Genomic DNA, 22,376 nt, shown 5'->3' with positions numbered 1-22,376 from the left:
AGGATATCCCCAGGACTGCTCCCAGGGAGCAGACAATGAGGGAGCCAAACTGGGCACGTCCAGAGCGAAATTTCGGGAGTAGGGTAACGGCTGTGAAAAGTGCGACATCCACTCTCATATAAACACACAAAGCCAGCACAAAGCCACTCAGAAAATTCAGCAGTGTTGCTCTGAAAGAAAGAAGTACTTTGGATTCAAACAATTCCTGGGGTTTAAGCTGAGAAACTAAACTCAGTTTTGCATTACCATTAGAACAAGTGGTGACCCCGTTTCGATCAGAGTGTGCGAAGTGAAAATCTTTCTCAAGTTTGTCCGATACCTTATCAAAACCTCCAGGTATCGTGCCGTTCGGGTGAGGGATGTGCCCATTCTCACGAAGAGCCGAGCTGCTGGTGTCAGCGTTTGGTCTTGGGTGAAAAAGTTCGCCATTGCAGCCGGGGTAACTCTCACTCTCTGTTTGTGACGTTTTCACGCCATTCACGGTAGGCTTGGTCTCGGTTTGCTCACAGACTTTTCCGTGCAGACTCTGAGCTTTCACGCCATTCACGGGAGGCTTGGTCTCGGTTTGCTCACAGACTTTCCTGTGCAGACTCTGAGCTTTCACGCCATTCAAGAGAGGCCGAGTCCCATTTTTCCCACAAACTTTTCCGTCAAAACTCTGACTCGCTGTTCCCAAAGTGTTTAAACCATTCACATGAGGCTTGGTCTGAGATTGCCCATAGACTATCCCGTTGCTGCCATGATGATCCGAGTCTTTGGCCTCTTCGCTTGATGCCAGGAAACTTGGTGACCTGTGTCCACAGACCAAAGGAAGGATGCAGGACAACGCCCAGAACACGGCGGGTGCCAGGAAACTGTTGAGCAGTGGGTGAGTGCCAAGTACATTGAGGTGTGTCGACGTGACTGCCAAGATGGCGGCCAGACATGATGCATCATGGCAGCTGAAGTATGTCCTTGAGAAGCGGTACACTGACAGCGGCAGCAGAGAGGAGACAACAGCATGGGCAACTTTCCACAGCTGAAAAATACCAGGCATGAAAGAAATGTGAAAGTGGAACTAATGTATACTTTAAAACAATATTTATTTAACCTACCAAGACATTTTGAACTTGCTTTCTTGTCTATTTCGTGAGACCGAAGGTCTTAGTAACAAATGATCTGTTCTCACAAGATTTTATGTGCTCTTCCACAAGATCAATAATGTCCAGTGTATGCCACCGATTGAATAATTGTCCAGGCTTTTAGTTGACTGTTAATTAAACCAGCTGTTTGTGTTTCATTCAACACAATACTAACCCAAGTTCTTCGTCGTGTTCATTTTATTATATCATTATTAGGTGTATGTCCGTCCACTGCATTAACTGATTAAGTCGGCGAATATTTCGTTTCGTCTATTACAGAACATTCCATCAAGTTACTGTCGAGTGACGTCAATGAAAATCTCATTGAAGATCTAGACAGCATCCCATGAATATACAAATAGTAAAAGGCGAGAAAACCATAACGTGAATAAATATGATAGCGTTAGTTTTTTGGCATTAGTTGCATGGACACCAAGCCAGACAGATGTGCTCTGATTGTGCTCTAAGCATCCCTCCTACTGTTGTTCAGATGTCACTGCTTGATGGCATTAAAACTTAAACTCTGAATTTATCATTGCTGTGAAGTCTCTTCTATAGTGTATGCGAATGCTCGACTAACGTTTACAGTATGTCTACAATCTTAGCAATAACAATTCCAAAGTTTTATTGCTGTGAAGTCTCTTCTGCAGTGTATGCGAGTGCTCGACTAACGTTTACAGTATATCTTTCTTGTTTGTTTTTATTCTTTATTCTGTAACCTTACTAGTCTCCCTGTTTAGAATGTGTGTGGGTACCGGCACGGTTGGCCTAGTGGTAAGGCGTCCGCCCCGTGATCGGGAGGTCGTGGGTTCGAACCCCGGCCGGGTCATACCTAAGACTTTAAAATTGGCAATCTAGTGGCTGCTCCGCCTGGCGTCTGGCATTATGGGGTTAGTGCTAGGACTGGTTGGTCCGGTGTCAGAATAATGTGACTGGGTGAGACATGAAGCCTGTGCTGCGACTTCTGTCTTGTGTGTGGCGCACGTTAAATGTCAAAGCAGCACCGCCCTGATATGGCCCTTCGTGGTCGGCTAGGCGTTAAGCAAACAAACAAACAAACAATGTGTGTGGGTGTTACTGCTTTGGAGTGGGCGGCTCTGATAGGACAGTAGTGGAGGATCTCTGAGAGTCATGCATTCACACGAGCCTTTAAAAAAATCAGAATTGGACAGCATCACTCGTAAAAAAAAACGTTCTCAGTTAATCAGATATCCGTGTAAGTGTGTGAGGGGAAACTGAACAGCACACTACATTCCTCTGCCCCAACACCAGGAGCACACACATACGTTCACAAAAGGAAAGGGAGAATCTTTGCATAGCTTGACGTTTCGTCTCAAGTGACTCTTTGTACTGTCATGTCACCCTATATTATTTTACAAAAGAAGACATTCGTTAAATCTCACCACGAAAGGCTTGACGTCAAGACTCAAGATGGCGGCTACCCAAGAAACGATGACGTAGAAGGAAGGGTAAAGGGCAGAGCGCATTCCGTGCATTCCTAGCTGCAGCTCCCTCTGTCGGTAAAACGACACACTCTCGTTACTGGCGCCCCCTGTCGAGCCGTGAGACAGGGAAGAGAACTCGTATGGACGGAACCCGAAGCCGTAGACCTGGGTATGGGCCACTGAAAATAAGAAATAATGACGGGTTAAGCGAATTTATATTATCAGTTTGCATGAATGTGTTTTCGTATCCAGGTGAGATGGCGCTCGGGTTGCCTTTATGTGGAGTTGAATGCGTGTGTAGGCTAACAAGAATTGAAACACACACACACACACACACACATGTACAATCACACACACACATGTAACACACATGTACAATCACACACACACACACACACACACACACACACACACACACACACTGACACACACACACACACACACACACGCGAGACACAGAGGCAAGTCGCATAGAGGGGGAGGGTGTAGTGTGGGGGATGAGAGGTAGTACTCGGGTTGTGTTTATGTGGGGCGAAAATGCGTATGCAGGGTTAGAGCACTAGTTCAAACCCAACAGAGGGGGATAGAGACAGACACGAAGAGAACAAGTGAGAAGTGGAGAAAAGAGGGAGAGATAGAGAGGAGGGGGGGGGGGGCGGCTATGAAAGAAAAAGCTTCACCGGGAAATGTAATTTATGTTTTTGAAATGAAAGCACGTTGCTCTTTGCCACATGCATCGTAATGAGTACAGTAGCAGCAACAACGGTGACAATAATTCTGCAACTATCATCATTTACCCTAGCGCTCACCCCCACCCCCTAACACAAACTAATACACACGCGCGTGCGCACACACACACATGTACACACGCATATGTACATACGCACACACACACATACACACACACATATATGTGTACACACGCGCATGCACACACACACACACACACACACACACACACACACTCACACACACACACACACACACACACACACACACATACTCACACACACGCACACATGCATACATACACACACACGCACACACACAAACTCACACATCTCTGTCTGTCTGTCTCTGTCTCTGTCTCTCTGTCTCTCTGTCTCTCTCTCTCTCTCTCTCTCCTCAACTACCCTGCACTGCTCATTCATACTTAAAGCCACATAAATCCCGTGAGCCAAACACAATAAACAAATATTATATTGCGAGCCGGTGAAAAGACACCCGCAGAGACAGTCATTTCAAGCAACGTAAATTATCAAAAACTCCGCGTCACGAATCCTCGCTCGTGGCACTTATATATATAAAGAAAAAAAAATAATAAACCACTTTTGATCGTTTTCGTCTTTGCCTTTTTTTCTCCTTCCTTTTTAAAGGAGCTCTTAGAGTAAAAAAATTTAAAAAATGCTTAGCATAGACATGGAACACTTTATCATCTCAAGACGAGAAACTCAGATGTGGTGTATCACAGCATTGCAACATACAACATAAAACGTAAGAACATAAATCATATCCAAACAACTCTCTGTCTCTGTCTCTCTCTCTGTCTCTGTCTCTGTCTCTGTCTCTCTCTCTCTCTCTCTCTCTCTCTCTCTCTCTCTCTCTCTCTCTCTCTCTCTCTCTCTCTCTCTCTCTCTCTCTCTAGCATAGGGTTATCTTTTGGCGTCAGCAGTCCAGAAACCGACACATTTTTCTTCAAATCGCAAAAAACTTTCCGGTCATATCGGTAAATATATCAAACTTTTTATTTTTATTTGTTTAGCGAAATGTGATGCCTAAGACTTTTTGTAATTTCCCCAAAATGACGAAACCTTTGCAGTCAATTCGGATTTTGTTCTCGATAAAATTAGTACTGACTAGTTATTTGTAAGTGTTCTGTGCCTGAAGACTGCGATAAAAAAGGTGTGGTGAAAATGAAAAGCACACTATAGGCATGCAACTCCAATAAGTGAAGGGAGGGAACCGCTCTGAACACAACGCGCACGTCGTGAGAGTTGCGCGTAATCCATATTACAGCATGTTACGCAGTCATTTGAGGGAATTAGTACTGTTGTTCCCACTTAGCGTAATCAGTGTGTAACTCTTTCCCTACGAACGACAAATGTAAGACTTTTCCTTAACTGAACAGCTGCCTTATGTTATGCAATAAGAGACATTAATCCGTTGGAATTAGCAGTGTTAATTCGTACGTTAGTGTGTAAATCCCCCCAACCTTCTCCCTCACATCCACCCAGCCCCCTGCACAACCAACAAGTTTAGCTTTTCGTAAAGAAGCAGCCACGATCAAAATCCTTTGCTTGAACCTGCTTAATGATTTCTTAACCTTCCGTGGACCTCTAAATATTATTCTTCCCCTTCAGCGGCCCATTTTAATCTTTATCCTAACTTTTAAAGTCAGGCAGATCCTTTCAAGCGTTTTCACGCAAGCTTAGGCGACGAAGGCAAAGAAAATCGCTCAGGGGGAACGACTCTTGAAAGGACGATCCACATAAGAAAGGGAAATCTCGAAACCTAGCGGTGTTGTTTAGCTGGGTGATTGATGTCGTGGGGGCTGAGTTTTGACAGGCTTCGTGGGGCGTGATTAAAGACACGTTAATTACAAAGTCTGGTAGGTAGAAGACGGTTGAGGTGAGAGGGATGGGGGGGGGGGGGTGGGGGTGGAGGGTGGAGGGGGTTCAAAAAATGGGGTTGAGGCGGTACGGTTGAACCTGCCCTGCCCTCCATTTTGTGTGCTTCTCTGCTGTTGTTGTTGTTGTTGTTGTTGTTGTTGTTGTTGTTGTTGTTGTTGTTGTTGTTGTTGAAGAACTAGTTTTGTTCTCGTTGTTCTTATCATTGCTGTTTTGATTGGTTTGAATTAAGAATTTACAATATCGTCCGCCAGTTCATTATTTTGTCTCTGAGAGCACATTCATAAGTTTATTCCTGTTAGTGTACATATGCGTGCGCGAGTGTAGTATGCTTCGTATGGTATTTTTATCTGTTGTCTTATTATTTGTTTTGTCTTTTAATGTGCACCACACTGAAATTTCTCTGTATGAGATAATAAAGTATTCGTATTCGTATTCTTGGTGTGCTCCTTTATCCAAACATATTTGTTCATGGCTTTGTAAAGTTGTATTTAAATAAAAGCACTGTTTAAACCAACCTGCCCTGGCGACCACCTCTTGAGAACGACTACCCGCTGCCCTGGTGACCACCTCTTGAAAACGACTGCCTGCCCTGGCGACCATCTCTTGAGAACGACTACCTGCCCTGGCGACCACCTCTTGAGAACGACTACCCGCTGCCCTGGTGACCACCTCTTGAAAACGACTGCCTGCCCTGGCGACCATCTCTTGGGAACGACTACCTGCCCTGGCGACCACCTCTTGAGAACGACTACCCGCTGCCCTGGCGACCACCTCTTGAGAACGACTACCTGTCCACAACGACCACTCCATAAGATCCTGGACATGTTGTTTTACTTTCTATGTAATTCACCATTCCATAGTATAGCACCCACCTGTCTATAGCGGCTACCCAATGTTGGTTTCAATGGTCGTTATAGCCAGGTTCGGCCGTAGCAGAAGGGAGACTTTTGGCGAACGTCACCTACAAATGTGTTGGGGTGCATACAGCGACTGGTGTATGACACCGTGCTGGAGGGCTCCAAACATTCAGGTTTGAATTCCATTATTTTGGGCAGTGAAAGTTGGGGTTCCTAAAATGATGCTCTATAAGTTTGGAGAGGAAAAAAAACATACTCACACCATTACACACACACACACGTACACACACGCGCGCGCGCACAAAGACAGAGACAAACAGATTGAGAGACTGAGATAAAGAGAGAGAGAGTAAAGGAGAGAGAGAGTAAAGGAGAGAGAGAGAGAGAGAGAGAGAGAGAGACAGACAGACAGACATACAGACAGACAGAGTGAGACAGAGACAGAGAGAAAGGGAAGGAGAGAGAGAGAGAGAGAGAGAGAGAGAGAGAGAGAGAGAGAGAGAGAGAGAGAGAGAGAGAGAGAGAGGGAGAGAGGGAGAGAGAGGGAGACGTTTATTTCCGAATATTTTTGAGGGGCAGCACCTGATACTGTAAAATACAAACCTCGAGCCTGCTAGTACCTATTGGAGTAAAACTGCAGGTATTCTCCTAGGGGTCAGGGTCACGGGTTATGGAAGGGGTAAGTATGGGTCGTAAAAACGTCCATAAAAAGAGAACTTACGTGCGGCATATGACTACCGGTATTCATCAAGCGTAAAGCCGGAGACATGAGCACTCGTGCGGAAAAGCGAGCAGCGTAGATTGAAGGAAAAGATATGAAATAAATTATAGCAACAACGGGTTGGGGGTCTCAAGGCTTGCGATACCGTCTGTTGGGTGTTTGGGGGTCTTCGTGTGCACGCGTTCGTGACGGTGCAATTAGTCGTGTGTTTTGATGAAATGAATGATAAAGAAAAGTGGTTATCATTGAGAAAAATGTTTCTTTCTAACTGCGTGTCATTAAAGTTTGAAGAAGCAATGAAGATGCCAGATAACAAATTTGTCGTTTTGATTTGAAAGACTGAAGTGATTGATGTGTCTGTGTGTCTGTCTCTCTGTCTACCTGCATGTATCCGTGTGTGTGTGTGTGTGTGTGTGTGTGTGTGTGTGTGTGTGTGTGTGTGTGTGTGTGTGTGTGTGTGTGCGTGTGTCTGTCTGTCTGTCTCTCTGTCTACCTGCATGTATCCAGCTGAACGTCTGTGTGTCTCTCAGTGTGTGTGTGTGTGTGTGTGTGTGTGTGTGTGTGTGTGTGTGTGTGTGTGCGTGTGTGCGTGTGTGCGTGTGTGCGTATGTTTGTGTGTGTGTGTGTGTGTGTCTGTCTGTCTGTCTGTCTGTCTGTTTAAATGTAGCTGCACGTCTGTCAGTGTGTGTGTGTCTCTTTGTTTGTCTCTCTCTGTCTCTGCAAGTATGTGTGTGTGTGTGTGTGTGTGTGTGTGTGTGTGTGTATCTCGGCCAATGTGTGTGTCTCTCTGGGTTTTTTTTTCTTGCTCTCTGTTTTCGTGAATGTGTCTGTCATCGTCCGGACAGGACAAAACACAACAAAAGCATTATTGCTCAGGCCAAAAAAAAAAAAATTGTCTGTTTCTGGTAACATGGCTAAAAAAAATAGGGTCGGTAGGTCGGGATTTTTTTTTTTTTTTTTTTTTTTTTTTTTTTTTTTTACCCCAAATGTAGACTAATAAAACTAACTTTAAAAATCGCGCAAAGAGACTGGATTCACTATACAAGACACTCAACACATTTACAAATCGTCAGCGGACTTTCGTTTTCACACGTTTTTGTTGTTCATTTTCTCACCCTGTCCTTTACCACCAAAAAAAACCAACTTTTTTTGAGTTTGGAAAAAAAAAGTTTAGGGTCGGCGCCGAAATTTAGGGTCGGTCGGGTGACCAGAAACAGACAATTTTTTTTTTTTGGCCTCATGGTTTTTGACCTGGTCCCTTCCACCCTACCCCCGCTGTCTCCGATCTCGATCAAAGATACACCTGCGTCCTGCGTAGACACGACCGAGCTGACTCAAACAGAGAGCCTTTGAAACCTTCTACCTCTCTCTTCAAGTCGCCACGCAAAAAGGCAATGAGCTTACAAGTAGGTGACACCCAGAGGTCATCCTCTAAAACCCACCCCCCGACATACGACAATACTCTTTTTCAAGGAGGAAGAATCAGTCTGCGCGGGGGTAGAAAAGCAAATATTGACGGAGCTTCAAAAAATCTCTCCGATAATACAAATATTGTTTGGGCGACCCAAATCCCTGACGAGTTTTCCAACGGAGTCGGTGGCAAATTACAAATGCAATAACAATATTTAAAACAGAATTAAAAAAAGAGTGGAGAAAAAGCCTTTTACGCAGCAGAAGGTTTTTTTATGACACGATCCTGACCAAATAGCTTTTAGACTTTTTGCTTCGTGCGTGCAAGGCACTATTTTCTCCGTGCTATTGAAGACGATTTGAAAAGGAGCTAGCTAGCTCCCTCTACCACCGAGAGGTGTCAAAAGCATGATTTCTTCTTAGAGGATACGAATGAAAAGATCACCCAGGTTAAAGGTTTGGAAGTACGGACACATTTTTTAGAGTGGCGAAATTATAAACCAGACGTTTTGATCTGACTGTGATTATTTTGCGTTCGCTGACTTGGCTCGGTGAAATTTTTAGAAGTGATCAGGGTGAAATTACAAGCTTGGGTGACATTGAAGTTCTCTCTCTCTCTCTCTCTCTCTCTCTCTCTCTCTCTCTCTCTCTCTCTCTCTCTCTCTCTCTCTCTCTCTCTCTCTCTCACACACACACTTTATTTTCCCTTTTATATATTGCTCCCACTTTTTTCTTTACATTTGTTCAAGCTTTGTACATTATAATCTTACTTTATAATGTTTTTTTTAATGTGTTTTACTTTGCCGTAATAGGCTTATTTAGTTCAAAGTTACCATTTGGTCCTTATGCACACACAAAAACATTTTTTGAGGATCTCACAATAAAGTGAACGCCTCAATCAATAAAAACTGTATTTTGACAATAATATATATATAAACTAGGTTTATCGATCACTACCCTGAAATCTTCATACGAACAAGAACCTTTGTTCAAGATGTCACAATTAAATGTCCGCTTTTAGTCAAGGAAAATAGGATTTGGAGACATAGTGGGGCTCGTATGTTGCAGACGCACTCATAAATCATTCACATCTTGCAACAAACATCATACTTTGTGGTATTGTTCCTTATAATTATTTAAGGGATTTCAGATACAGAGCCACTTCAGAAATTGTTTTTTTTTTGTCTTTGATAGGGAATAAAAGGCTGCATTTACAGCAGACGAAATTCGTACCAAAAGCGCTCAGCAGTAAATATTCCCAACTCAGCAAATGTAAAATTCTATGGTTTACCATGCACCAGAAGTTGTCTGCTGATAACACATGCATGACATAAATACTCTTATGGGTATTTTTGTGTTCTGGTATTTAATTTGATCGTTTTTAGAATTTTATATATCCGCAGCATGAAAATTCAAGATGGCGGCCTCCGCAACATTGCGTGTTTTGATTTGAGCGAAAACAACGTTTCTGAAGGTAAGTTTTCAAGAATACGCATCCATTCACCAATGTCACATCATTTTACTGTTTAATTCTCCCCTGGGGTCTGTTATTCATCGGGTGAAGCGCTCAAATGCAGAGTAATCTTGCAATAGCTCATCAAGCTGGAAGTTGTGATGCTGATAGATCTAGATCTATCTGTTGATTACAAGTAAGGAAATCATGATCGCCACGCTGGTGATTTTAAACAGATTAAACGAACTTTGAATAAAAGGCGAGGAGAAAGAGATTGTTCATGGTATGATAAATGATTAGTCCTGCCTACGTTAAGGACTTCCATAAGGTGGGGAGGGGTAGAGTCAAAAACTGAGTGAGGGTAGGCCAGATAGTAGGATGACCAGCTGGAGATAAAAACACTCCACTCCCCATGTCTTTACAGTGTTGTGATCAAACTTTCAAAGACGGTAGGTAACAGACAAAAGCATACAGTGTATGCTAATCAAATGAGATAAGTGGTTTTGAAAAATGAAGAGGTAGATCTACTGCTCTTTGAGTTTTACAATTTTGGTTTGTTGCTTGTTTCTCATCCTTTTGCTTAATATTTTAAGTTGACAGTGCATTGGTGTGAATTTTATTTTTACAGGATATAAGAGTTACACCACATGCCGGTTCCTGGGAACAAGCGTTCTGCATTTATTCCGGTGCCACAGAAGGGAGCTGATTTCACTAGTACTACTGTATCAAGGTTTGTTACCTAATACATTTTAACAGTAAGATTTTTTTATTTGTATTAATTGGATTCTGGAACATGTTTGCACATCATTTGTAAGCGACCTCTGTGAATTTGATGGGTTTAACGTACGAACCCTCATTATAGTCAACATTCTGTTAGCGACTGTTTGAAGCGAATAAATGTAGCGGTCAGAAAGATTCCAGAATCAGTTGGGTCACTGGAAACTGTGTTTGTTTGTTTTTTAACCTGAAACAGTAAGAATTATACGAATTCATGAAATACAATTTTCTTTCATTTTGGTCTGTTGTGTGAAGACTTGCTAACCCGGCTTTGACCGACTCTCTGAGATAGTAAACATTATTCAAATGTCACTTTTCATCTTTTGTGTGAAGGGTACCACAGGCTGATTTCCTGCACCATGGATGTAGAGGAGGCCAGACAGTCTGCTTCTCATTCCAGCTGTGTTGCGGTTTTTTCTGCTCGTGAAGTGTATCGCCACATTGCCAAAGCCATTGGCCAAGAGAAGTCACCCTGTCTGCCCATTTTGCATAGCCTTACAGGCTGTGACACTATGTCGTTCTTCAATGGTATTGGGGAATCAGAAGGCTTGGGAAGTATGGCAAGCATTTGAAGACGTCACTCAAACTTTCTTCAGGTTGTCTGCTCCTCTTTGTAAGCTGAGTACCACTGACAGGGCAGCACAAGAGCTTTTTGGTGTACATTTGTAGGACAAAACCAGCAACGTACTGGGTGTAAACAGTGCTAGACGGTACCTCTTCAGTAAAAAGAGCTGCCAAATTGACCATAATCCCCTTACAAGTGAGGTGCTGCTGCAGCACATGAGATTGAGAAGAGCCATCTACCTATTAGACTTCCAAACTCTGTGGGCTGGCAGTTCAAAGCTGGAAAGTGGGAGTCATTCTGGACGAGCTTTCAAGAGGTATCCAGCGTGTGCCGAGAACTCATGAGGTGTGCCTGCAAGAAGAGCTGTACAACAAAACGCTGCAAATGCTGCTAAGAAGGACTGCAGAGCACAGCTCTCTGCAAATGTGCTTGCATGCCTGTGAAAACTGTCAGCATCTAAACTGTGCAAAAATATTATTGCACCCATTTTCATACCCCAACTCAAACTTTTATTCCTGTGTCATTTTATTCAAACTGTCTATGCCATTAAAGGCTCGCATCTTCGCTATCTGGCACATTTTTTTTTAACATCATCATTTACGCCGTCAAAATAAGGATACCCTTGACGTGACAAAGAGATGTGACAAAAACTTCGGGTACCTTTTAAAAAGCCGACGACAATTCCTGAGGCACAACTGGGTCACTGTTGTATACGAAGAGAAAGTCAACTTGATTATCCATCCAGAACAGGTTGTTTTATTTCGCCATCTTGCATATTTCTAGTGTTGTGCCATTGTACCTACTGATGTATGTGTCGATCTCACGGATGAGATGTTTATGTGTCAAATTTGAGGGATACCCAAGTCAACTAAAATCCATGTATTTTAGCAATGACCAAGTGGGTTGCGTTGAAACTTTCAGGAATGTGTGTCTACGCACGAGGCGTAGTTCAACCGTTTGAGTACACTTTCAAATCTTCACGAAATAATATTTTAAAAACTGCCACAGGTTTGTTGACTTACATCCCACATATTTTTGACTTCGCATGTATATGACAGATGGTTGTTTCAAGTACTGCCAAAGTTTCTTTTGAGTATAGACACTTGCCGGAATGTGCTAGTTGTGTAAACACATGAGAACAAACAACGTTTTCGAAATACAGCGATTATGAATTTTAGTCGACTTTTGAGTTGATACATTACATTTTTATCAGTTTTATTTTGGGGGTACCCTTATTTGGGCGGCGGTCAAATAACCCATGTAAAGGCCACCTTTTATCTTAAAAGTGTTCCAGTTAGCCAAGTTGAGTGCCCTCAATAGCATACATTGAATATAACAGCACAGGAATGAATGTTTTCGTTTTGGTATGAAAATTGGTGCAATATATTTATTTTTGCACAGTTTAGGTAATCCACAAATTCTTCAACCCTGCCACCCACACCGTCCAATCATTCTCTGCACCAACAATACATGTATTGTTTTGTTTAAAAATGTGTTTGTGTTAGTTTCTATTGCAAGAGAATGTCTTGTAGCATCAAAAATGCCTAAATACCCTTATTGGCGGCCATTTTGAAAATTGTAAAAAAACTACTGATTTCTTAATTTTTTCACGGTGGCTCTGTATCAGGTTTTGTTAAGCAAAAGCAAATGTCCATTTACGCCAAATTTGCTGTTAATCACATGAAGTGAAATATGCCTAACATACCCAACCGTTTACACTGGCGGCCATTTTGAAATTTTTTTTAAAAACTACCCATTTTTTATTTTTCGCGATGGCTCTGTATCAGGTTTTGTTAAGCACATAAAACTCTTCATATTTGCTTAATTTGGTGTTTGTTGCATGATTTGAATGATTTTGCAACATAGGAGCCCCACTAACATACACAATGCGACATTGTTACAGCTTCAATGTGCTTTCGAGAACATAAAAGCAGTTTATGGTCTGCCAAGTTTTCCCCCATGCCTAAAAACCATGACCAACCCTCCCTCCCCCCCCCCCCCCCCCCCCCCCCCCCCTCTAAACCTGAATACGATCACGTTCACAACACAATGAAAAGACAAAACTTTCCGCGCCTGACAGAAAGACAAAACTTTCCGCATCAGACAGAAAGACAAAACTTTCCGCATCAGACAGAAAGACAAAACTTTCCGCGCCTGACAGAAAGACAAAACTTTCCGCGCCTGACAGAAAGACAAAACTTTCCGCGTCAGACAGAAAGACAAAAAACTTTCCGCGCCTGACAGAAAGACAAAAAACTTTCCGCGCCTGACAGAAAGACAAAACTTTCCGCGCCTGACAGAAAGACAAAAAACTTTCCGCGTCAGACAGAAAGACAAAACTTTCCGCGCCTGACAGAAAGACAAAACTTTCCGCGTCAGACGGGTCACTTCGGTCAAGTTGGTTATTTTTTAACGTCCCTGCAGCCGTTATTGGCTATCCGGGACCTCTTCGGGCAAGTTTGTGGATCAAAGTCGCTAGTTCATTTCAATGTTTGTTATTCTCCCATGTGCCAGGAGATTGTTTACGCATAACTGTCACTTACTCTCGAACGTTCGAATGACAACAGAAAGTTCCAAATCATTGAAAAGGAAAATTATTCAAAATTACCTGGCATGGACAATTGGAAATGTTGTGGTTTACATAGCTATGGTTGTGTACCAAGACTCTCTCTCTCTCTCTCTCTCTCTCTCTTTGTATTGTATTGTAATTAACTGAACTTCTATTTCTTCTTGTTATTATTCGAGTTACCCTCAATGGGCGAGGGCCGGACGAAAAAAAGCATGTATATTTTGCTTATTCTGTTACCCTCGATAAATAAATAAAGTTCAAAGTTCAAAGTTCTCTCTCTCTCTCTCTCTCTCTCTCTCTCTCTCTCTCTCTGTCTCTCTCTCTCTCTCTCTCTTTTCACCCCCACCCGTTTACCTGTCTTTCCGTCTGTCCATATGCATATATGTGGCGGAGAGCGAGCGACAGACAGACAGATGCAGAGAGACAAAAACACAGCCAGACACAAGCAGGCAGGGCTTAAGAGAAACACAGACAGAGAAACAGACAGACAGACAGACAGAAAAACAAGCAAACAAAGAATTGACAGTGATAGACAGACAGATAGACAGACAGAGACAGACGCACAGACAAACAAACAGAGTGATCTCTCTAACCTTCTAAGGACTGAAAGTTCTCATCCGGGTGCAGAACCCACCAGTTGTCTGGCTGAGTGACGTAACTCACTCTTAACAGCGTGCACACCAGCCACACAATCTGCGGCGTCCACTGTGGGAACATGTTGTCGTTGCAGCAGTCACTGCTGGGGTTGCTGCTGTTGTTGTCGTCGTCGTTGTTGCTTTTTGGTGTGTTGGTGTGTTTGTGTTGATGGTCGTTTAGGGAGTCGTGGTGTCGATGTTTAGAGGTAGTTTTGTGGACATGGTTGTTGTTGTGGCTGTTGTGGTTGAGTCTGTCTTTTCGTCGTTTTGTCCCCGCCATTATGTGTCAGTTTCACTGAAACAAGAGGAAAGTTGTTATTGTTTTGCCATCATTTGTCATATAAATGCCAGCCAGCAGTTTATTCAGTGTGGACATTTTATGACGAAATAAATCAATGAAGGTTTTACCGGTCCTTCTGTTGGTCAACGAAAGCAATAAAGGACGGACATCTTTGTGTTTGAAAGAGACTGAGCAAAAAACAAGTTGAGAAAAACGCAACACTAAGAAACGGAGCAAACAAAACACCAACAAACAAAATGCAAACAAAAATACAAACGCAAAACACACACAGACAACACCAATAGGCAACACACACAAACAACACCAATAGGCAACACACACAGACAACACCAATAGGCAACACACACAAACAACACCAATAGGCAACACACACAAACAACACCAATAGGCAACACACACAAACAACACCAATAGGCAACACACACAAACAACACCAATAGACAACACACACAAACAACACCAATAGACAACACACACAAACAACACCAATAGGCAACACACACACACAAACAACACCAATAGGCAACACACACACACAAACAACACCAATAGGCAACACACACAAACAACACCAATAGGCAACACACACAAACAACACCAATAGGCAACACACACAAACAACACCAATAGGCAACACACACAAACAACACCAATAGGCAACACACACAAACAACACCAATAGGCAACACACACACAAACAACACCAATAGACAACACACACAAACAACACCAATAGGCAACACACACAAACAACACCAATAGGCAACACACACAAACAACACCAATAGGCAACACACACAAACAACACCAATAGGCAACACACACAAACAACACCAACACACACAAACAACACCAATAGGCAACACACACAAAAAAGAATGAAGTCACACCAAAAAGAGAAAGGTGGCAAACCCCAAAGCATCAACAAAGAAATAAATGATAAAAAAAAAGAATCGCAAATAACGTCTGCGGGTGTCACTTGGAAGAATTTGTATTGTACATTTTCATGGAGATCGGTCCAGTATTTTTCTTTGAATCGCTCAACACACACACACACACACACACACACACCACCACCACCACCACCACCCTTCTCGATTTCCCGTTTATGTTGAAACACGAAGTCAAAACTTGACCAAATGTAAAAATATTATATTCTCTACAGCTGGAATTGTGGACGATATAAAGTCGCAGAGCAGAAACAGTTCGATCTACTGCTACTACTGGTATTAAACAAGAATCAAAACACACTGCTATAATTAACCATCACACAACTTACCTTTCTTGTAAGGTGTTTATCTATTAATGTTTAGGTGAATTGTCTCAGATATACTTTTTCTCGTATTTTTTCTAAAAAAAAATTCCTATTTTTTTTTCTGAGAGGGGGGTGGTTTCTATATGTGAACTGTTTTTCCTTCATTCTGAAATTCAGGTTGCCGGTGGTCGATTTTTTGATAAGATATGTCGGTTTAATCTAGACAATTTGTTTGCATTGTGTCTTTGTCTGTATGTTTGTTTTTATGTAGCAATATTGTTGTTGTAGTTGTTGTTTTTTGCTGTTGTTGGTGTTTTTGTTGTTGTTGGTGGTGGTGGTGTTTGTCGTCGTCCTCACACAAACACACACACACACACACACACACACACACACACACACACACACACACACCGTCACACACACACACACACACACACTCACACACTCACTCACTCACACACTCACTCACTCACTCACTACACACACACACACACACACATACACACACAACCACACACACTACCACAACAGCGACCACAATGCTTCTGTCACAATGCGCATAGCTGTCGGCTTAATAGCTAAAGAAACAAACCCAAGTGGCAGGTGCAAATCCACCGAGCGTGAAAGGTCAGCCACCGTCATGTGACAGATCTTAGGCAGCAACAGTAATCCATTTTACGCATGTTTCCTCCAAACACCAACCAACACGACGCTTCTCTGTTACGAAACAGTCTCCTACTTAGAGCACAGACTGTGTAAGTGCGAGTTGACAGCCACAGAGAAAGTGCGTTCATGTATGACGTTATAACAACTTGCATAATTGGCGGTGTGCAGGGAACAAGCCATGATAAGATTTACAAAGAAAGTGGTTTTGGTAGTTTAAAGGAACGCCGAAAACGACATAAATTAATTCTATTTCACAAAATGGTTCATGGTAAATGTCCACAATAATTATTTAATTAACCTCTTGCCACCACTAGTCTCTTCACTAAATCCCTACCACAGAAGACGACCATTCGAAAGATTCGTACCAGCACATAGGACAGACATATTCCGAACATCCTTCATTCCATTCTCCACAGTTTTATGGAATAATTTGCCTGATGTGATTAAAACAACAAATTCAATAAGCGAGTTTAAGCATTATTTACAAAGTCTTGATCATAGTGTACCAGCTTAGGCCCTATTATTATTTTGGAAAACGACAGACAGAAGTTCAACGCTGCAGAATGCGTTTAAATATTAGTAACCTTAATTCAGACTTGTGTAAACGCCATCTAAAAGATAACGCACAGTGTGTTTGCGGTGATCCAAATGAAACAGCCGAACATTATTTATTAAACTGCACTTTGTATGCAGATGCTCGTCTGACAACAATCAATTTGTTGCCTGTTCCCTTCAGACGCGTGGAAATATTATTAAAAGGTAGCGAGCAATATTCTGTTCGTAATAACAGATTGATATTTGAGTCTGTCCAATCGTTTATTGTTAAATCTGGTCGACTGATTTGATGGATGTGTTCACGCATTGATAGTGAATATGTGTGTGGGCAGGCGTATGTGTACCTCCACACTGCCTCTCTCTGTGTTATCGTATTTGATTACATAAGCAGCGTATAAGTAATGATTATTATCGTTTGTCTCGTATTTTATATGTTAACGAATTACTGCCTTCCATACAAAATTGTTACATTTACTTGAATTTACATGTTGCATGTCTTAGACTTGATGCTCTCTTCCTATGCGCTTTCGTCCTAGTCTCTCCTTGTGGTTGTTAGTACTTTCGTCCTAGTCTCTCCTTGTGGTTGTTAGTACTTTCTTCCCCCTCCCCCTCCCTTTTCTTTTTATCTTCTGTAGATTCTTCTGTTCCTATTTAGCTCCCCATCCCCATTCTTTCAATTTGTTCTTCTGGTTTATTGTTGTTATGTCCACCATTACAAAAGTGTGTGTAATTTAGTATTGTGCTGGTCACGTGATATAAGCATTTGCTTGAGTGCGTGTCCTAGCTGTGTGTTTCGAACTGTTGATGCGAAGAAATTCTGAATAAAATTTTGTTTAAACCAACTTGCACAATTCTATCGTGTAAGTAGGCTATTTACAACAACACCCTTTTTCAAACACAGGGTAACACCAATAATCTACAGCGTGGCAGAATGAGATTTTGTTATGATTTTATTTCGGGTCATCTATGTCAATGTGAGAAATTAAAGACATACGACATCATTGAAAAGAAAACCCGAGACGTCTCTTTTTGAACCTCTCTTTCGAATTGAACCCTCTGACGTCAAAAACCAAAAGTTCAAAAAGACGTCATAACGTAAATAATGACGTCAGACAAAAATGCTGTAAATTCTTCTGCATGTCTCCCGAGGAATTGACAAAGAATTTCGAGAACAAAGTTCTTCTGGGTGAGTCCCTAATATTAGCATTAGAAAATTAATCGGGTAATCTTGAACTTTAGTGTGTTAAATTCATAGCTCAGAATCCAGTGGCATTCTTTACTTATTTTTGATGCAAGTTCCTGTATAAACAAGCCAAAGAACATTTGTCGTGAAATAAATTGACGGATTGAGCTCCAGACTTAAGCATAATCCATTTATTTGGTTGTTTGATCGACGAAAATGCCTCGAAAATGGCGTACGTTGTCAACCAGCCAAGGGACATCATTTACACGATAGAGTTGCCTCCCCTGTCCGCCGCTCAGTCATACGAATAATTCCTTCTTCGACGCATGTAAACAAAATGCATTCGTACAGTTCATCGGAGTTTATACCATGACTTCAAAGGAATCTAAAATGACTTGTAATGACTGATTATAAGTGCAGGTTCTACATATTTTGAGGCTTAAATACCTCTGAACTCTGAGCTATGAATTTAACACACTAAAGTTCAAGATTACCATTAATCGTAATGTCTCCGCCAGGCTGTGCATGTATCGGTATCGTATATCATTAATTCAACAAAACAAGTGCACTCTGCACAGGAAGCAGCCCGGCTGTTGATTCTCGGTCAGCTGAAGAGTGCTCTTCTCGAATACTATGCTATGCTGTGCTATGCTATGCTATGCTATGCTATGCTATGCTATGCTAACTTGGTTTTTCTGTCCCCAGAACTAGTGTCTACTTGGGACATGACGTGTTTAGGCCAAAAAAATTAGGTCTGTTTACGGTAACATAGGCTCAAAAAATAGGGTCGGCAGGTCGGGATTTTTTATATTTTTTTTATATATTTTTCCAAAAAACCATATTTTTACGTTATTTTGCAAAAAATAAACACAAGATTTTTTGATTTTTTTCCCCCAAATGCCCCCCAAAAAAGTCTAGGGTCGCGCGAAAAAAATAGGGTCGGTCGGGTTACCGTAAACAGACTATTTTTTTTTTTTTGCCTTATTATATGCTAGGCTTTTCGAATGTAACACTTTGGACAGATTTGTGTTAGTACACTTGATCGTCTACACAGGGTGCTTTTCTCTAAGTCCTACAGTGTGGACAGTCTTTGTCGGTGTCAGTTGGCCGTTCATGAATGAAATTACCAACAACTTGCACAACAAAAATTCCACACTGCGTCCTCTGTTTGTGCACAACAGGGTCTGTGACGAAAAGTAAAAATAAAAAAAAGTAAATTTTAAGGGGCTTATTGTCCGTCAGGTCTTAATTGCCTATATTGGACATGAATTGGTTTATACGATTCAAGTTTTTACGCCCTCACGGCTTTTGATGTATGCGTGTTTAGGTGGTATCAGCCATCTGCACTTATAATGAATGATCAATATCTTTAACGTGCCATTGTGGTGACACGGGAGTGGGAGATGGATACCGTCTCTGGGTCTGCACATAAAGTTGACCCGTGTCCGTCCCGGCCCGGATTCGAAACGGCCACCTTCCGATCACAAGTCCAGTGCTCTACCACCTGAGCTACCCGAAAAGTTCGCCGATTGATTTTTTTATATATATTTTTTTACATTTGTGTGGGGGTGTGGTATAATTATGCGTGTGATCATATCATTGCTGTTATAATTATGATATATTTCAGTTGACTTTCAACTTCTGCAACAATTTAGAATCTTCTTTCGGCAAATTAGTTTTTATATTAGTATGTACTTCTTTTTACATTTAGTCAAGTTTTCTAAATGTAATAACATAGAGGGGGAATCGAGACGAGGGTCGTGGTGTATGTGTGTGTGTGTGTGTGCGTGTGTTTGTGTGTGTGTGTGTGTGTGTGTGTGTGTGTGTGTGTGTAGAGCGATTCAGAGTAAACTACTGGACCGATCTTTATGAAATTTTACATGAGAGTTCCCAGGTATGATGTCCCCAGAGGTTTTTTTTCATTTTTTCGATAAATGTCTTTTATGACGTCATATCCGGCTTTTTGTAAAAGTTGAGGCGGCACTGTCACACCCTCAATTTTCAATCAAATTGATTGAAATTTTGGCCAAGCAATTTTCGACGAAGGCCGGACTTCGGTATTGCATTTCAGCATGGAGGCTTAAAAATTAATTAATGACTTTGGTCATTAAAAATCTGAAAATTGTAATTAAATTTTTTTTTATATAAAACGATCCAAAATTACTTTTATTTTATTCTTCATCATGTTCTGATTCCAAAAACATATACTTATGTTATATTTGGATTAAAAACAAGCTCTGAAAATTAAAAATATAAAAATTATGATTTAAATTAAATTTCCGAAATCGTTTTAAAAACTATTTCATCTTATTCCTTGTCGGTTCCTGATGCCAAAAACATATAGATATGATATGTTTGGATTAAAAACACGCTCACAAAGTTAAAACAAAGAGAGGTACAGTAAAGCGTGCTAAGAAGCACAGCGCAACCGCTACCGCGCCAAACAGGCTCGTCACTTTCACTGCCTTTTGCACTAGCGGCGGACTACGTTCAGTTTCATTCTGTGAGTTCCACATCTTGACCAAATGTAGAAATTTCGCCTTACGCGACTTGGTTTTTTTTTAACTAGGAGTTTGTCAAACACACGAACACCAGGTTTTACGCATACTTCTGTTCCAGCTCATGTTTCTAATCAACTAAATCAATGTTTAATATACCACTAGCTTGGCTCATTACAGAAAGAAGAATAACAAAAAAAGTCCAACATACCGTTAGCAATCCTTGAAGATGTATTGGAGCATAAAAGTGAATTGTTCGTTGTCACTAATGCACAGGTGCGTGTTGGCGAAAACCGCCTTGTAAGTTGTACCTGTTGAATCTTTCAGGTGTGTGACACATCCACCGGTTGTTTTTGTTAAACGTCAGTTCCTCGCCTCCGGAAATCTCACGGCAGGCAATTCATCATCGAAATTGAGAATTAAACAAGCTCATTATACACTATGGCAACTTATTTCAGCCGAATACGAAACAGACTTGAAACGAAATTCAGTTCTGTTACGAGAATGCTTTGTCAGTAGTGCGATGGCCTGAGGATCTGCCAACTTCTTCATGATGCGGTTGCAATGTGTTTGCGACGGTCGAGAATTTACATGTCCGCATCTCGCACACACAACAGATGTCTTACAGAATGTCCCCCGTCTCTTTTTACTTACATCGTAACATGCATGAAAAGCGGTTGTCAGTCAGTCCTTGGCGAAAAAAACGTGTTGCATGTCACAAGTCTCCCCGCGCGTTGTTCAGTTATTGAAACGATGATCAGTTTTCTTGATGTTTCACGCTCACGGAAGACACTTTTTTCAACAGTTTCCAACAACTTTCCAACCAGCTTTACGGCTTCCGGAGACGGATAATCAACAGTTTATTCAACAGTTATCAACAACTTTCCAACCAGCTTCCGCTGTCTGAGACGAAGAATCAACAGATGTTGAGTCCCGTGTTTGTGTTTGTCCCAACTTTCATGAGTGTCTCGCCACAACAATCAGACACAAACACTAAAAAAAATAAAAATAAAAAAAAAACTCATCTTCACAGCCACAAGGAGTAAAAAGTCTTATCCACATACCTCTACAATATTTGCATGGAGCTCATCTTTTGTCTACGCATGACACGCCAAATAGACACGAAACACTTGGGCTGTTCTGGCCTCAGTCAGCCGTCTCATTGTGCGAAGGCGAGTGTCTGTTTACCGTCACCGCAACGAATGAATGGAATACTTGAGCAAAACGCGTGCGTGTGTGTCTGTGTTGAGTCTACACTCGGGCCACATAGCGCCTGACACAAATGCGGGCCGAGGTGCACGAGAAAGGTACCAACCGGGTGGGAGCCAGCCGCGGTTCTGGATTGGTTGAAATTGAGATGTATTGGGATTTTTTTGATTTTTTATAATGGACATTTATTAATCGCCCCTTCTCACAAGAGCTCACGGCGATTTACATATTAATTTCTGCCGTGTGAGATGGAATTTTTTACACAATACATCACGCATTCACATCGGCCAGTAAATCTCAAGCCATTACGGCGAATATTTACTTTTTACGGCCTGTTATTCCAAGTCACACGGGTATTTGGTGGACAATTTTTATCTATGCCTATACAATTTTGCCAGGAAAGACCCTTTTGTCAATCGTGCGATCTTTAACGTGCACACTCCAATGTAGTGTACACAAAGGGACCTCGGTTTTTCGTCTCATCCGAAAGACTAGCACTTGAACCCACCACCTAGGTTAGGAAAGG

General features: G+C 41.7%; 1 protein-coding gene across 2 annotated transcripts in view; it reads right to left on the bottom strand.

The window, feature by feature from the left end:
- LOC138976609 (uncharacterized) overlaps positions 1-21,847 on the bottom strand; it is a 24,208-nt gene extending 2,361 nt beyond the window's left edge. The window contains exons 1-4 of one of the 2 annotated variants that reach the window (XM_070349472.1): positions 21,706-21,847; positions 14,142-14,478; positions 2,525-2,745; positions 1-1,018 (exon numbers count right to left, since the gene is read on the bottom strand). The exon at positions 1-1,018 is cut by the window's left edge and continues 2,361 nt beyond it. In XM_070349472.1, coding sequence (XP_070205573.1) covers positions 1-1,018; positions 2,525-2,745; positions 14,142-14,463 — 1,561 coding nt within the window. In that variant the 5' untranslated portion in view covers positions 14,464-14,478; positions 21,706-21,847. Of the gene's footprint in view, positions 1,019-2,524; positions 2,746-14,141; positions 14,479-20,852 lie in introns of both variants that reach the window. The other variant, XM_070349471.1, reaches the window with a different exon arrangement.
- Between the last annotated feature and the right edge of the window lie 529 nt (positions 21,848-22,376).

This window comes from Littorina saxatilis, linkage group LG9 (genome assembly GCF_037325665.1).
Source record: "Littorina saxatilis isolate snail1 linkage group LG9, US_GU_Lsax_2.0, whole genome shotgun sequence".
NCBI lineage: Eukaryota > Metazoa > Mollusca > Gastropoda > Littorinimorpha > Littorinidae > Littorina > Littorina saxatilis.
The sequence above is the reverse complement of the archived record's forward strand: the minus strand, read 5'-3'. Positions and strand labels throughout refer to the sequence as shown.